This window comes from Oryzias latipes, chromosome 3, assembly GCF_053564925.1.
Source record: "Oryzias latipes strain Hd-rR chromosome 3, Olatipes_Hd-rR_3.1".
Classification (NCBI taxonomy): Eukaryota; Metazoa; Chordata; class Actinopteri; order Beloniformes; family Adrianichthyidae; genus Oryzias; species Oryzias latipes.
Window position 1 is genome coordinate 36,599,894 of NC_136239.1, and position 16,827 is coordinate 36,616,720.

Here is a 16,827-nt window from a genome sequence, read left to right on the forward strand (position 1 = left end):
TACAGTGGCATGGATCAGTCTCTGCTCCGCCGTCTCCAGCTGGTTCAAAATTCAGCGGCCCGCCTGTTAACGGGTACCAGACGGTGTGAGCATATAACCCCGATATTACGCTCACTTCACTGGCTGCCTGTGTCTTTTAGAATTTCTTTTAAGATTCTACTTTTGGTTTTTAAATGTCTGAATGGTCTGGCACCTCAGTATCTTTCTGAGCTTTTGCATGTTTATCGTCCATGTCGAGTCCTAAGGTCTGAAGATCAAATGCCTTTAGTGGTTCCCAGGACTCGACTTGTGACTCAGGGAGACAGAGCCTTTTCAGTTGCAGGTCCTAAACTCTGGAATGCTCTCCCCTATTCTGTGAGGTCTGCCAGAACTGTCAGTAATTTTAAGACTCTTTTAAAAAAGCATCTTTTTACTCAGGCTTTTAACTCCAGTGAGCATATTTAGTGGGACTTGTTCATTTTATTAATTTTATTCTTTTATTGTTTTATTGCTTTTATTGTTCAATTGATTTTATTGTTTTATTGTGATTGTTTCTTTATTGCATCATATTGTTTGTGATTTTATTGGATTTTATGTTAAGCACTTTGGTTGCCTTGGATTTTATAAGTGCTATACAAATAATAAATTTATTGATTGATTGATTGATAGACCGTTTTCAGTCCACCGCCACTTGGAAACCGAAAACCCTATTATAATGACTAAGAGCTGGTCAGTGTTATTGTTGCTGGTGAGGATCCTTGTAGTGAAGTCTACAGAGTCATCTTCTTCACCTTCTTCTCTATGGACTCCGTGTGCAGCAAGATAATGGGTGGGGTCCACACCGTTTGTTTAAAGTAAACCTCGGAAAGGAGGACTCCACAGATAAACCCACTTTACCAACACAGTTTATTGTACTTAGCTGTCTAGTAAACGCTGTTGATTTTTTAGTTTTTTTAGTTTTTGGTCAAATGTCTCAAAAGTTGGCATAGAATGAAATACGCAATTGTTCATAGCCATTGATCATAAAACGTTGGTCACAACACATTAGTCCTAACCCAATGGTCAAAACCTATTGGTCACGCATATTGACGAGGACCAGGGGGCGGGTACACATTACACCGATTTTAAAATTGCTGCATTGGCCCCCTGTGTGCTTCAGGATTGGTTTTAAAGTTCTTTTATTGGTTTATAAATGTTTTTATGGTCTCGGGCCTTCACATTTATCTGACATGATTAGAACAATAACAGACGGCGAGGCCTCATTCAGTTTTTACGAACCTCACCTGTGGAACAGCCTCCCAGAGAGCCTCAGGGCCGCAGAGACTGCTCATGTTTTTAAAGAAAGGCTCAAGACCTACCTTTTTAATCTAGCTTTTAATTGAATTTGAGGATTTTACTTGATATTTTAATTATTTATTTTCTCTTTTTACTAGTTTTATATGTGTATGTATATACATTTATTTTTTTATTTATTTGTATTCATTTTATTTATTTATTTTAATTTTTTTAGTCACGCTTACCATTTTATATGTCTATTAAGGTTTATGTAATTATTTGTTTCTTGTTCATCTTTTAAATATATTTTAATTGTAATTTTATTCCTTTTACATTTTATTTGTAACTCCAGTGTTTTCCTTTGAGGGATCCTCCACATCAGTGACTGACCTTCCCAGTGAACGGGGTCGCTGCAATGGGATGTCCTGGGTCTGACTCTTTTGATTGGATCTGGGGGGTCCTGTGGTAGTGTACTCCATGAACTTGGATGGGGGTCACTGATGTGGACATGTCCCCAAAATATTGTTTCCCTACTTCAGGACGAAGCCAGGTCTCTGCATTCCATCATTTAATCACTCTTTTTATCATGGTGTGTGTGTGTCTGTGTGTGTGTGTGTGTGGGGGGGGGGTTGTCTGCACTGTTTGTCTTGTCATCTTGTTTTACATTTTCTTGTATTTTATGCACAGCACTTTGAGTGACATGTGTTGTTGTAAAAGTGCTTTATAAATAAAGGTTGATTTGAATTGATTTGATTTGATTGTAAGTAGGGTATGCTGTCAAGTTTAGGGAGGACTTCAAATACTTCTTTGGTGCATCTGTAACTGCATCTCTGTTGCGGCTCAGTTGTTTCTGGCACTATTTACGTGTCTCCCTGTGTATGTGAGTTTATATTGCTGGGGTGAATGGGAGCTCTCTGATGGTGTCTCAGCTGGGAGGCAGGCAGAGGGAGCCATGTTTTTGGTGGATGTAGAGGCTGCAGAGCTGACTCCTCAAAGGTTGACGTCTTCCTTGGTTCAGTCCACCCTCTTTGTACTCACCTGTGGAGGTGTGACTGCAGCAGCAAGATTATGGCCTGGGGTTCAGACTGTTTGTCCAAAGTAAACCCTTTAAGTACAGGACTCCACAGTTAAGCCTATTTGACCAACATAGCCTATTGTACTTAGCTCTTTAAGAAACACAAAGCTCAGTTTTATTTTTTTTATTTATTTTTTTTTTTAACTTGTCCTGTCCAACAGCTAGGCAAACAGATGAGAGCTGAGGGCCTCTTGTGTTGGACATATTTTATTCTAACAAGAGGGGTTATTCATCTTCAGACAAACCAAAGGTATGTCTGAATAAACCCCTTTTGTAATTGAGGCCAAACTTTATTAATTTCAATCATGTTTGAAAATCTTTGGTGTTGGACCGGACGGAAAAGGAAAGAGGGGAACAAGAGAGAGGGACGTTAGAGAGAGGGGGGGGGTAGGAGGGTGATAATAGGAGGGGAAGGGGGGTAAGACCATGAAGCAGCATAGAGCAGGCAGGTTTACTGGTTGTTTATCGTTACGGTACGGTTCAAATGTAGTACAAAAAGGGCGGGGCCTGTTCACACACACTCAAATATTATCAACACACCTGCTAGCCGCAGAAATGTCCACATGTCAACATGCACACAAAACAGATAGTGTTCACGAACGCATACTTATGCCTTTAAACCAACTAGTGTGAAATCTTTCATTCATTCAATCATGCAAACTATTAGTGCAAAGGTGAGCTAACACCTGTGCTCAGGTGAGTGTTTATGTTCTTCTAAAATGGATGGTGGAATGTGAAAAGAAGGAGGAGGAGCGCCCAGCCACCCCCACACCCATACCCCCGCCGCAGCAGCAGCGGCAGCCGGAATTCCCCCAGCGCCACACGGGAACAGGCAGGGAACAACCGCCCCCCGGGCGACCAAGACCGCCACCCAGGCCAGGGCCAGCAGGACCGCCGTGAGGCCCCCAGAGCCAGAGAGCAGGGAGGCGCAGAGGGAAAGAGAGCGCCGCCCCAGCCCAGCCAGGAAAGCAGCCCCCCGCCGCGCCGGAAGAGCCCAACGCAGGGCCCCACCGGAGAGGGACGCCCACAGCCCCAGACGAGCACCCCACCACCACCCAGGAGTTCCGGGCATCCCCCCGCCCCGACCCCAGGTACGAGCCAGGACCCCCCAAGGGAGACCCGCTCCGCACTCCAGGCAGCCACCCACCCGGCCCACGGTTGGTCCAGGTAGGAGCAAGGCAGGGGCCCGCCGCCCCCGCCCAGGAGGGGGGAACCCCGGGGAAAAAAGGGCGGCCCATAAGGGATGTTATAAATATGGCCCGACCAGGCTCGGCCATGTTGGAAGTTTGGCGGGGCCCAGCGCCCAGGGGCAAGGACCAGGACCCACCCCCCAGGGACACGAACACCCCCGGCTCAGGTGTAATATGAACCCCCCCACCGTGCGGAGAGAGCACCGCCGGGCCCAGGGAGCCGGCACCCAAGGGACACGGCCGCCATCGCCAAGGGGCCCACACCCCCCACCAGGGACGGGGTAGGGGACAGATGGACCCAGGTCCCACCTTCCTTGTAAAATGTGTGTGCGTGTATGGGTGTTTGAGAGGGTGTTTGTGTGCATGTGTGTGTGTTTATGTTTGAATGTATATATTGAAGGGGGAGGGGTGTGTGTACTAAGGGGGGTGCAGTTAAAATTGGCGAGTAGGGCACTAAGGGTACATCTCCTGATTACTCACAGTGATGTCCCCTCACCCTCCACACCAAGGGGCCCTAAATGTCTAAGGTGCGGTTAAAATTGGCGGGTAGGGTGCCAGGAGGACATCTGCTGCTTGCTGGCAGTGATGTCCAAGCACCCCCCCTACCAAGGACCCTACGTGTCTAAGGTGCAAATAAAACCGAAAGAGGGGGGGCCCACTCCATACGGCAACCATAGGAGGGGGGCCACTCCCAAGTAGCCCCCCCCCAAGGCGCATCGCAGGCTAAACCCCCCACCCCCTCACCCTAATATGAGGTTATATAAGGAAGGGGGTAAGTTGGGGACAGCTGGTAGACTGTCCCCCGGTGGTCAAACAGCCGTCCCCCAGCCCACCCCCAGCAAAGGGGCCAGGGCCACCCAGCCCAGGGGCCCACCCCCGGAGGCGCCGACACCCCAGGCCCGGCACCACCCACCCCACACAGAGAGAGAGGAGCCAGAAAGCGTCGCCCCCCCCCGGAGCAAGCCCAGGCCCCCACCCCCAGACGCCGGCCCTAGAAGAGCTCTGGTCAGGCCTCGACGGGACCGAGGAGGCCAACCGGCCGAGGCAACCACTGATTGCCTCAGCGGAGACCCCGACCCGCTAGCCCCCCCGACCCGTACTAATAATGGGCCCCCCCTCCCCCCCAGAACGCCCCCCCACAGGACAGGGCCGACAAGCCCCCCACCCCACCCCACCCCAGACTCAAAGCTCAGTTTTATGATTGACTGTTTAATATTTTTTCTTGGTAAATGATAATATTGATTTGGACTGTTTTTTTCCCCCTAAAGCTTGTTGGCATATATACTTTGTGATTCCTATATCACTTGAAGAGTTAGGATGCTTTTTGAGAACACAATTTTCTTAAATACTTGTTCAAATTTCCTTTGAAAACATTTCAATTAAGAAAAGAATTCAAAATACTACTGTTTGGTCCGTTAGTCAAAACCACACTAAGAGATCCAGAGGCGCATGGCCCCAGGACACTCTTGACAGATTGTCAATGTTGTACTTTGTAGTTGAGCCCTTTGACCATTGGCCGTGTGTCTTGGGCAGTTGAGGAAGGAGAGGTGCCAATCGCCACTTGATGATAGGTAAATCAGACTCACTGTCTGTAATTGCCACATCAAGGAGAGCTTTAACCTGTTGCTGAGGAAGACCAGAAACATCTAGTCCAAGTGGATCGTTTTTTTCTTTGTCTAATGTCAATGCACTTCTAAATTAATTTCCACTCTCAGTCATATTAGATAAATTCTAATGTCCTACTGACATAGTTTCAGTTAATCCAAAGGGAAATTTTTTGAAAATTAATTTTTCACAGGGAAAGAAAACCTGCACAAATTTGTGTAAACAGGATGTTTTAAAAATCCAGCCTTCTTTGATAAATCATGGATAATCTGAGTAACCCTTGTGCTACATTGGGAGTGGGGTCAACTAGACCCCACAAGAAAGTGCGCTGAACCTTTTTTCTTCAATGATTTGTGATCTTCACTGGTGTCCATGGATTACATGAAATCCTCTCCACCTTTATCGTGGTAGGGATAACACGTCAATTTGAGAATCAGGTCATCTGGACCCCATAGGATAGCACAAGGGTTAAAGACTCAATCTGATCATCTTTTGATGGATTGTAAAGTGGTCTTTTAATCATGATTGTTGGTATCATTTTTTTCCAAAATCAAAAACCGGTGTTGTTTTCTGGGACATGGTATCTGCAAAGCAGCAGGAGTTTATTCGAAATTTAACTCTGAATTGTGGGCAGGACCGCTGGCATGGAGCAACGTTGTCCCTACTTCCCCTACCTGTTCCTGAGAGCTCTCTGTTTACACTCTCCCTCACTACAGCTCCTCAAACCTCCAACCAAACAATAGCAGTGCAACAAAAATGGCGAGCAACATTGGAGCTATCCAGCCATACAGTTTTAGCCAGATTCCAGCTCAGACGTGGAAAACAAAGACGGACAAGACATGGATGTAGTCGTCCGCAATTGGATGCATCGGAATTGAGCGGAGCAGGGAGTTTGTGGCTTGCCTATTTCTCCGTCACATCTTCAAGGTTTTTGAAAGGACATTTTGCCAACTGCTCCTGATTTTTAATTATTTGAATGAAGAAATAAACAAAAAAGCTATTTTAATCTTGATTTTCTTCACATATGTCCTCCATCATCAGAAAAATGTAACAAAAAACACCCCAAACTGCTTTTTTGTTCATCTTTTAGAAATTTAGTTAAAACTTTTGGACAACATTCCTGTGTTTTGATGAAACGACACATGAACTCTGTTGCATCTGCATCAAACCTGGAGAGCACCGTCAATGATTGTGGGGGATCCAGAGTGATCAGCTGCTTTATGATCGAAATGACTGTGAAAAGTGATGGAATCAGCTGGTTCCAAATGATTCTAGTAAATGGAACATATTTTTTCTAAACAGACGTGAAAAACCAAATACTTGATAGTTTTGAAGGTTTTCATTTGACAAAATCAAATGTTATATTTTCTAGAAATATTTACATTTTCTGCACATATGTTCCTGTGATATTGACATCTGTTGGTTGATGTCAGTCATTTCTAACGCACAAAAACGAATTAAATCAAAACCAAGAATGTTATTTTCCAAAGAGGCCTTTAAGTGACAGTTGTCTGAGCTTCCTCTCTAGTCTAAAGGGACCACATCAACCCTTTTTATCCGCATTGCTGTAGGTCAGATGGGTTTGTTGGTGGGGGGTTCTGAAGGTTCTTGGCACGGAGCTGTGGACCGACAGGCTGCGCGGGTGGAGGAGCGAGGAGGCATCACGTTGACAGAGAGGCAGAGGAGCCGAGAGTGTGAAGATGCCATGATGAGATTCGCGTTGGGGGAGGAGCGAAGCTGCATCTCGGAACCAGACTGCGTGGAGAGCATCACCATCCGAGCCGGAAGCCCGCGCTCGCTGAGGAACCAAGCCCGCCGCACGCCGTGACGGACTGCGCCGCAGACGCCACCTGCGGGGACGGGCTGGAGATTCACCGTTTTCCTCTGCAGTTTTTGCTCGTCACCGTCGGAACCAGATGTTCCAACCCGGTCCTGACCCGTGCTGTTTCACGCCGTCCGGCCCCTGCGGACCCTGAGCCGAAGGATGCAGGTTAAAAGCCAGATCTGCGCGGAGAGGAGCAGCACTGACGACCCGGAGCAGGATGACAGCGAGAAGAAGACCTCGTGTTTTTCCAACATTAAGATCTTCCTGGTGTCGGAATGCGCGCTCATGTTGGCGCAGGGCACCGTGGGCGCGTACCTGGTGAGTTCCCTGCCTTCGGCACCAAAGGTGCGCGCGCGGTTTCTCAGCTGATGAGGACCACGCTCGTGTTTAGAGAATCATCTCCAGTCACGGAACGCGCATCCTCTGTGAGGCCGCTGCATCATCAGGCGCTGTGGGTTCCACGGACTAGCTGTGTGTCTGTGTGTGTGTGTAAGGGGGGCATATTTGAGCTCCCTCCACCTACCGGCTCCGTTACAGTAAATAATGCAGCACTCAGACCCGAGAGATGACGCGACCACCACAACAGAAGGACCCGCTGTTCCTTTCCATCAGTAATGGCTCATTTGATTTGACGGGGGGGGGGGGGGGGGGGGGGGGCACAGCATCATCAAGGGAAGGGCAGTATCTCAAAAACCAGTCAATCTGATTCCTGATCTGATTCCTGATCAAAGCTCCCCCAAGATATTTCCTACATCTGTTGATGTTTACTGTAAATAATCAGAACCACGTTTGCTTCATCTCCCATCATCCAGAGCTTCTTTTCTTCTTTTTTCCTGATGCTGCTGCCGTTCATCTTCATCCCTGCTTGTCCTTCACTCTGATCGCTCATTTCTGTCTGGGTCTGTCAGACCAAATTTTCCTCCTCCATCTCCTCCTCTTCATTGGACTTTTGCTACCTGCAGCACAGAGCAGGTATAGTAACCTCCATCAGTGCAAGCTCTTTGTGGTTCCAAGTCTCTTCAGTGCATTGAAGGTGGTATTCAGACTGGACACACTTGGTTCGCTTAAAGTAAACCAGAGTTCATTTCCCTAGGTAACAAATTTTTAGTCTGCAAACACCCAAGCGGACCCTGGTCTGGGACAGAAACCACTCTCGTACCCATCTTTCGTGGTGGTCTTGGTTAGTTTCCAATCGAACTGAGTTCCTGTGGGATCTGAGTTTCCTCAGTCTGAATAGGTTCTGTGCTCGGAGCGGAACAACTGAACCAAAATGGCCACTGAGGCTGAGCATTATTGGATGTAAACAGAGAAGAAAGACAGCAGCCACTTTGATGAGACACAGAAAGTCATTGAAATGTGGTCAGATGAACGTAGGCTCATTAAAACAACTTTTAACATGCTGCACATTCCTTCTCACACAGTTTTCCCAACACTTTACATGCCATAAACACTTATCAGCGTACCTTCTTAGCCAAAGTCTTCTTAGCAAGGGGCAGCCGTGGTAACAGTGGTAGGGTGGTCAACCTCCAATCATAAGTCTGTGGGTTCAATTCCAACCCTGTGTCAAAGCATCCCTGGGCAACCCAGAGGCAAGCAACAGCAAGCAACTCTGCCTCTGGTGGAAGACTGGCACCAGTGCTCGGCAGGGGAGCCACCATCAGCATGCAAATGGGTGAATGTGTCTGTGACTGCAAAGCGCCTTGGGCCTTCAAGAAGGTAGTAAAGCACCATTTAAGTATATGCTATCTACCATTTAGGACCCATCTTGCACCTTGCTCAGCTATTCTTTCTGTCGTTTCTTTGCCTCGGCCTGGTAATTCCTGGCCAATGACTGAAGAGATCTTCAGTCGCAGGGTTTTGTTTACAGACCAAATTAAGGGGACACAGTCTAGACCATCAGACTTTTCCAGTCTGATTGCACCCCAAGAGTAGGTCATCCGAAAATGAAGAGATGTACCACTTCCCTCGTAACAGTCTGTACATTGTACAAGCTGTCAGTTTAAAAATCTAATATCTAATTAAAAATAAACGTTTCAAATAAAAAAGTGACTGGTAGATAAGAATTGTTTAAAATATAAGAAAGAAACAACAATGAATTGTCCAAACTGGGATTTAAAAAAATCCAATTATCTGCCAAAATAAAAAATGTCCCTTCCAATTTAAAGACTTATTTGTATTTACGACCCCATACAGCATCTTCTGAAAACACAAATCTAACCTGTAAAAAAGTGCAAGTTTAAACAAATGGTTGTTCTAGTATGTGGTGGTGCAGTGGTTAGCAAACTTGCCTGATAGCAAAAAGGTCCTGGTTCAAATCCAAATGTGCTCCTTTCCTTTCTACTATGTTTATGTCAACTACGGTGGCCGTTTTGGTTCAGTTGCACTGAATGGATTGTATTCAGACTGAGGAATCTCCAAGCAGACCAGGAATGAAGTCCTGATGATTGAAAATAACTTGAATTACTTCTGTACTTTCTGTACTTGCATTGCATTAAGTACAGTGAATCTGACTGTAGGTTAGGATAAATGTGTGTTTATAATCTGACCGGTTTTACCTGAGTCCTCTCTACTGTGTGTGAATTTAATAGTTCTGCTCAGATTACCCTCATTAATATTCTGGTTCACATATAGAGGATGGGGATTAGGATTATAATCCAACTAGATGGTCTGCCCTGATGTAATTGGCTGCAGTTTCAACCTTTCTTTTTCCTCTTTGTTTTCCAGGTGAGCGTTTTAACCACTCTGGAGAGACGCTTTAACCTCCAGAGCGCTGATGTGGGAGTCATTGCTAGCAGCTTCGAAATTGGCAATCTGGCCCTGATCCTGTTTGTCAGCTACTTTGGCGCCAAAGCCCACCGGCCTCGCCTGATCGGCTGCGGCGGGATAGTCATGGCGTTAGGAGCGCTATTGTCAGCTCTGCCAGAGTTTCTGACCCATCAGTACGAATATGAGGAAGGGGACTCGTGGCACGCCGAAGATGGCCGGGATGTTTGTTCCAACAAGTCCAGGTCAGAAAATCAAGACTCTGGGTTTAACTGCGCCAACCGAGCCAACACCAACAAGATGTACCTTCTGCTGATTGGAGCGCAGGTTCTAATTGGTATTGGAGCCACACCCGTCCAGCCTCTGGGAGTGTCCTACATCGACGACCATGTCCACAAGAAGGACTCATCGCTTTATATCGGTGAGTCATGTGGAAGCATAAAAACGAGTGTGTCTGATTCTCCAACATAATTCTTGCTTTAGCCATTTTGAGTGACCAACAGCACATTACTAATGTAAAGTGTTGAATAACGGAGCAAAGCCCCAGAATCCACCAGAATTATGTTATTGCATAAACAGTTGAAGATGGTAGTGTAAAGAATGTAAACGTGTTAGAGGGTTAATTAAGTTAGACTCATTAAGTTTGTCACCACTTCTGGTTTCGTTGATTCTCAAAGGAAAGAATAAAATATAAATAAAGTAAAAGCTTATTTTGTCAAATTAACCTCGGGTACAAACAGCATATTTAATAATAATAATAATAAAAATTGTTTAAAGCATACCTTAAAAACTTTAACATCACTGAAACTTACCAGCAATCTTAAATGATCTCTATCTTCTTCATTTTGACATTTTCAAAATAATAACTGTAAAAGCTAAATTCTAAGAATGAGCTAAGCCACCTACTGATCACAGGTAATAAAGCTGACATGAAACATCTTTTTAATTGTTCACTTTAGTTCTTTTGGCCACAAATGATAAATAAACAACACTTGACAAAAAAAAAAAAACAATAAGCAGGAGGTAGATGAAAGTGGAAACAGCAAACATGATAAATCAATATTTAGCTGATAACATCAGGTTGGTTTAGTAAAACAAAGAAGTAAAACAGTAATGATATTATTAGAGTTCAGTAGTGTAATAGACTGTGGGAGGAGAAAATTCAGGAACCAGCTGGTTTTACGCTAAAACCAACAAAGCCTCTTTCCAGAGGCATGCTGGGAGAACAGATCACGGTGAGGCCAGGAAGCATCTTTGATGAAGCTTTTGGTTTGGTTCAATGTTCTGGTAGAAGGGGAGAAGAGTCCCAATTAACTCCTCCCCCTATCTCACCACTGTTGGGGGCTTCTTCCAATCCGAGGGGTTACTCTCCTCAACTGTGGAAAGAAGGGAAGATGCTGCTGCAGCCTTCTGGGCCAGCACCAGGTCAGGTGTCTGTGAAATGCAACTGAAAAACGTGACCGCCTCTACAGCTGTGTTGACGATGACAAGGGGATCGGTTCTTCCTGAAGTCAGTAATGACGCTTTTGGTTTTATTCAGATGCCGGATCAGGATGTCTTCTCTACACTAGACGAGCAGTCGCTCTATTTCTTTACCTGCACACCCTGTGCGTGCAGCATTTACGCAGTCAGTACGGAACTAGTACTCACACCTCACTAACGACTAGCCGTTGGGATATTCAAGGCACGTTAACATTGGGAGCGGGTTCATCTAGACCCCAAAAGACAGTATGCTAAACCTTTTTTCTTCAATGAGTTTTGATCTTCACTGTTGTGCGTGGATTACATGAAATCCTCTTTACCCAAATCCACCTTTGTCATGGTAGGGATAACACGTCAAGATAAGGGTGGGTCATCTTGACCCCAAAAGGACGGCCGTGGTGCGGTTGAAGGGTGATCGACCCTCTGATTGCAGGTTCGATTCCCACCTTGCAAACATATGTCGAAGTGTCCTTGGGCAAGACACTGAACCCCATGGTGGAAGGTTGGCGCCAGTCTTCGGCAGCGGAGCCGCCACCAGTGTGTGAATGTGTGTGTGACTGGGTGAATGGGTCTGTGACTGTAAAGCGCTTTGGACCTTGAAGAAGGTAGAAAAACACTCTATAAGTATACACCATTTACCATTTACAAGATAGGACAAGGGTTAGAGTGTGGTGTAAGGGCACCATACAACAGCATTACCAGTATGTCAGAAGTGTGTGCAACTTCCATCAGCCTTGCAAATATTTCACAATGGACATGCACAACAATCGTGCAACACTCATTTTCAATGATGTCTTTTGATGTACAAACCCTTAAGGAACTGGACATGGGTGAATGTGACTAACGCTACACACCAGCATGTGATGCACGTTGAAGAGCGCACTGGACTTGAATTCGCTTTTAGCATATGGTGTTGACATTGGACTGTCGCTACCCGATGCTAGCGCATGTCCGCCCCCTACAGTTGGAAGAGGCTTTGTGTGAAATGTCGTAGTGGTGCAGATCTCATTAATCTCGCTCCAGGCTTTTTCTTTCACAGCTCTGGCTGGGAACAAACCGCAATTATTTTTAATTTCTTCTTCGTGATGCCTTTTCTAATGATTAGCCCTTTCAAGTCAATGGAATTTAAGAGGACGCTACCAAATCCAAGTCCCTGATTGGTCAAAGTTCAACTGGTTTAACTTGCAACATGCATTCAATGGCTGCATGTTTGGTACTTAGAGCCTGAAAACGGACCTAAAAATTAGCATGGCGACGTGTGAATGCGAGAGTTTTAAATGTTGAAGCCCAAAATGTGCACATAAGCATGTTTACATTGACTTTTTCATTTGAAGTGGTGACGCGTTGTTCTACTTCGGTGTGAATGCTTGAATTGTTGCTGAGGGAAATAATGGAAAATATGCCATGTCATAAGAGCAGGAGGATTACTACACATCATTTATCAACAAAAGTTCACGAAGGCCCCATTATAAATACAGATCGGACTCTTTTTTTAAATTCTTGAATGACATTAAAATACCATTTACCTCCTGTTGTTGTGGTTGGGACATTTGCTTGGCATGGCAGTGCAGATGACTGCAGCAAAGGTAAAGGTCATTCAAGGGCAGCTCTTTTTCCAACATTTTATTACAGTGATATTTTTTTTAATGTGTATTTTTTTATCTATTCATTCATTTTTGAATAATTTGATTTCCATGCCATTACTGTGTTTTTTTATTTTATTCTTTTTTATTTTTGTTTTAGAGCGACGTTTCCTGATCCAAAGTGCTTTGTAGAAAACTGTGAAAAACAATCGCTTGAGCTGTAGATGTTGTTGTCCGTTGCAGCACAGCAGCATGTTTGAAACTAAAAACTGCAGTTCATTCATCCCCCCACCCCCACCCCCAACCCCCCCACGGTATGAGCTGGAATACTGATGATCTTCAATAATTCATGTGGCCGGACCGCAGAGCCAGAACACTGAAGGCACTGCCTGTCTGGAGGCCCACAGCAGAGTCTCCAGACCTTTGAGGGTTGAAGCCCAGTCATTAGGGCCGGGGGGGTTTCTGCCCCTCCCTGTGCCTCCTGGGCCTCTGACATGCACTGTCAGTATAGCTGCGCATTACACATGTTTATCGGATTCTGGTGATAGGAAAGACAAACTTGGAGACACAGATGACACTGCTCCTTTTTTTTCATGCACAGTGGAAACAATTTCACAGAAGATCCTGAAGTCACACGAGTATTTACTACAAACTGCAGCACATTGCAGCTCTGCTACCAGCCGTTTTTATCGCTACATAAGCGTGGAAATGCTCAGCCAGAAATAGAAATAAAAATAATTTTAAACAAAGGTGTTTTTTATGTAACCAGGCGTTCAAACCTCTCCCCTTTTATTTTTATTTTTACCACAAACGGCTTCCTTCTAATGTTCATCAGAGGACAGCAAATACAGTAACAGGAGGAACCACAGGAATGACATAACACGCATAATATCCCATCTGTTGCCACCGTAGCAGTTCAAGAAAATCCAAGAATTATTCTGAGATCCTTGTTTTTCGGCTCCGTATCCAGATGAAAAGTGAGGAAAACTGTTTAATCCAAACGTTTTTCAGCAGTTTTTGGTCTCTGTGACCTGACGCGACAGACGCTGCCACAATGTTCTGCCCAAGAGGACAACATTGAAGCATCTAGGATTACGAACGTCACAAAGATCAAAACATTCCCTGCATCTTCTACAAAACTTGCTTCCATCAGTGGAAATGTTGGAGTAGATAGAAGGTCTTTTTTTTTTCTTCTTCATCCAGCCATGACGGCTGCTGGTCCATTTTGAAACATCTGCCAGTGACGTCATGGTTGGTTAAAAGAAAACTCCTCTCAGTACTTCAGCTTCAATCTAGAAAAATAAAAATCAGGAAAGATGTTTCAAGCTAAAAAATTCTGGTTTAATTAATCATTGTGTTTGGTTTGTAAAATGCTCTAACTTAAATTTTACTGCTGACATATTATGTAAGAAAAATGATTTCAATAATGTTAACACTGAAGATAAGCATGGCGGTGGAAGCTTCATGGGGAGGCTGTTAAGACAAAGTGAACAAATGACAGATAATACTTAACAATCTATTCCATCCATCCACCTATTGTTATATAGCATAAAAGTCAGATATATTTTCCATAATATTTTAGTGCAACAAAATTTAAAAAACATTACATGGGAGATGAATCTGTGTGCAAGAAATTAATCAATTTTCTTTGTAAATTAAATGTAGGTAAACAGGAATTTAGAAACATCTGTAAAATTTGGGGGAAATTAAACTCACTTATGTAAATTACTCGTTTATCTGGACTTTTTTCTGTTTTCTGTCTTCATTTTTAGCTTAAAGCTGTCTCTGTAAATGAGCAACTTTCTGCAAAGTAAAAGCTCTGTTCCTGTCTAGGAATTAAGACAAGGCAGCTGTTGCTGCTGTTGAGAATGCTCGTTCAAACTAAAAGGAACCTTTTTCAGTTTTTCTAAATGTGTTTAGGGGTGAAACTAATTTTTGTCCATAAGGATGAGCATCTTTGCTAAAGGACTAGATCTTCTCCCTGTGAACTGTTGGCCTTTCGGGTTTAAAACGTACTGATCCCCACAGAACAGATACGTTTTACTCTAAATCCATAAAGATAATTGGAGTATTCCATCTTAGACAGACACTATTATCACATTTAGACAGAATTTTACAGCAATCTTTTGGCCAAAAACAAACTTTATGAACATAATTTTTTTTTGTTTGGTCAATTTTTATTCAAATATACAAAATAACAAGAAATAAACAGTTTTAAGGTAGAATATGATTTAAAATAAAGTGTGAAAAAGTAAACTGATATTATTACTGTATTTGAACTTCTATAGCTTTGTATTAATAAATAAATAATGTGGTTGTGTAATTTCACTTAACATTTACGAAACAGAAAAAATTTAAATAAAAGATAGAGCAATTATCTAAAAATTTTAAATTCTTGTCATGTAAGTAAGACAAGAGTCTGTAAAGTTTTGTTCTTCAGTGATAAACTGAAATAAATATAAAGGTGCTTAAATATGAGTTTTAATTGACATATTATTTTTTTTTGCAAAGACTTTGTAGCTTCTCATTTTTAATTACACCCTAAAAAATCAAGCAGCTCATTATTAATGGTATTAAATTATTCACAATTGCATTACAAGCATTTTTTTAAACTGAAGGACACATTTAGTGATTTTTTTCAGAAAGGAATGATTTCATAATTGAAATAAGATGATTACTTTTAAATATAAATTGATATTCATTTTTGAATCTGTTCAGTATCTGGGTTTGGTAAAGCATTTCACTTTTCTGTTTGTGTGACACGTGACACTTGACCTGGAGTAGGAGCAAAGATAGAACCTTCTCTTTGATGACCAACTCTCTGCTTTTCTTCTTCTCTCTGCCTTTATAGCTGCTTCACACAGCCAGTACGTACATTTTCACATTTTCCACGAATGTAATTTCGGCCTTTCGTGATACATGCATGATAAACCTAATTCATTTGCGTTTCTCGCATTCGTCGATGCGCCCATATGTCCATATGTCCATCAAGAGTTTCGGTCAACTGTTTAATTCCGGTTTTAGTTGTTCAAGATTTTTGGTCTGTTGCGAATTATGCAGTTTATGCCTATTTTAAATAGTTTATACACAATCTTTATGTAATTCCTACACAATTGTGCGTGATTTTTGTATACAAATTATTTATCGTTTTTTGTATCGTCTTACTATTTCAATTAACCAAATCATTTTAACTCTCACCAATGTAAGGTACAGAACTTTTAGATACCAATCCCCTGGAGGTTTGTTACGGCTGCCTTTTTTAAACTTTTACGTTTTTTAGTCAGCAGTAGTTTTAGTCTTTTTTATGTTTAAGATACCTGGTTATTTTATTGTTTCTATACTTTTATGTCATTGTTTTTATACTTGTAGGAATGTTTTATTTTTATCCTTAAGTCTTTTGAGTCTGTAATAAAGCTCCTTATTCTATGCAACGCACATATTATGTTAAAATTCTGTAACTGACACACAAATCACTCATGAATTGCATCTAAACAGCGCAATAATCCTGCAAAGTTGATACACGTGTTCTTTGTGGTTTATTCATACTTTTTCTTACTTTTTTCTTTACTTTTTTGGTTTTAGCGCAGTTCATTCGGGATAAATCTGTGAAGATTTCATGTAAAGACCACAATTTTTCTCACTTTTTCCAAGTATATTCGTGTATGACTAATTTTCATCTGTGCAATATGCGTTAAATGTACGTGGCTGTGAGACTCGGGTATGTCCGTATTCCCACCCTAACCCCTATATAGTGCACTATATAGTGCGTTTGCCATTTTGGTGTGCTGTCTGAATCTACAATTCAAAAATTGAGTTTGAATTTTAAAATCCAGGCTTTTTGACCGTAATGTTTACATCTCACAGTGTGCATGCAGCTGAAGCGCAGCTAATATTTGCTGTTTAGCATTTCTGTTTCCCTCTTTGTTCAGTTGTGGGAAATACCCTTTGAAAAGTGCAACATGACACAGAAGGTTGTGAGGATCCATTTAGCAAACATTCATAGACATGATTAAATATTAAAGCTGCAGCTCTTCAGGAGCGCAGGAACAA

At 43.1% G+C, this 16,827-nt stretch overlaps 1 protein-coding gene across 2 annotated transcripts in view; it reads left to right on the forward strand.

The window, feature by feature from the left end:
* The first annotated feature begins 6,658 nt into the window (after positions 1-6,658).
* LOC101173048 (solute carrier organic anion transporter family member 3A1) overlaps positions 6,659-16,827 on the forward strand; it is a 34,218-nt gene continuing 24,049 nt past the window's right edge. For both annotated transcript variants that reach the window (XM_011494020.4, XM_078944672.1), the window contains exons 1-2: positions 6,659-7,267; positions 9,674-10,133. In XM_011494020.4, the coding sequence (XP_011492322.1) occupies positions 7,109-7,267; positions 9,674-10,133 (619 nt within the window). In that variant the 5' untranslated portion in view covers positions 6,659-7,108. The remainder of the gene's footprint in view (positions 7,268-9,673; positions 10,134-16,827) is intronic.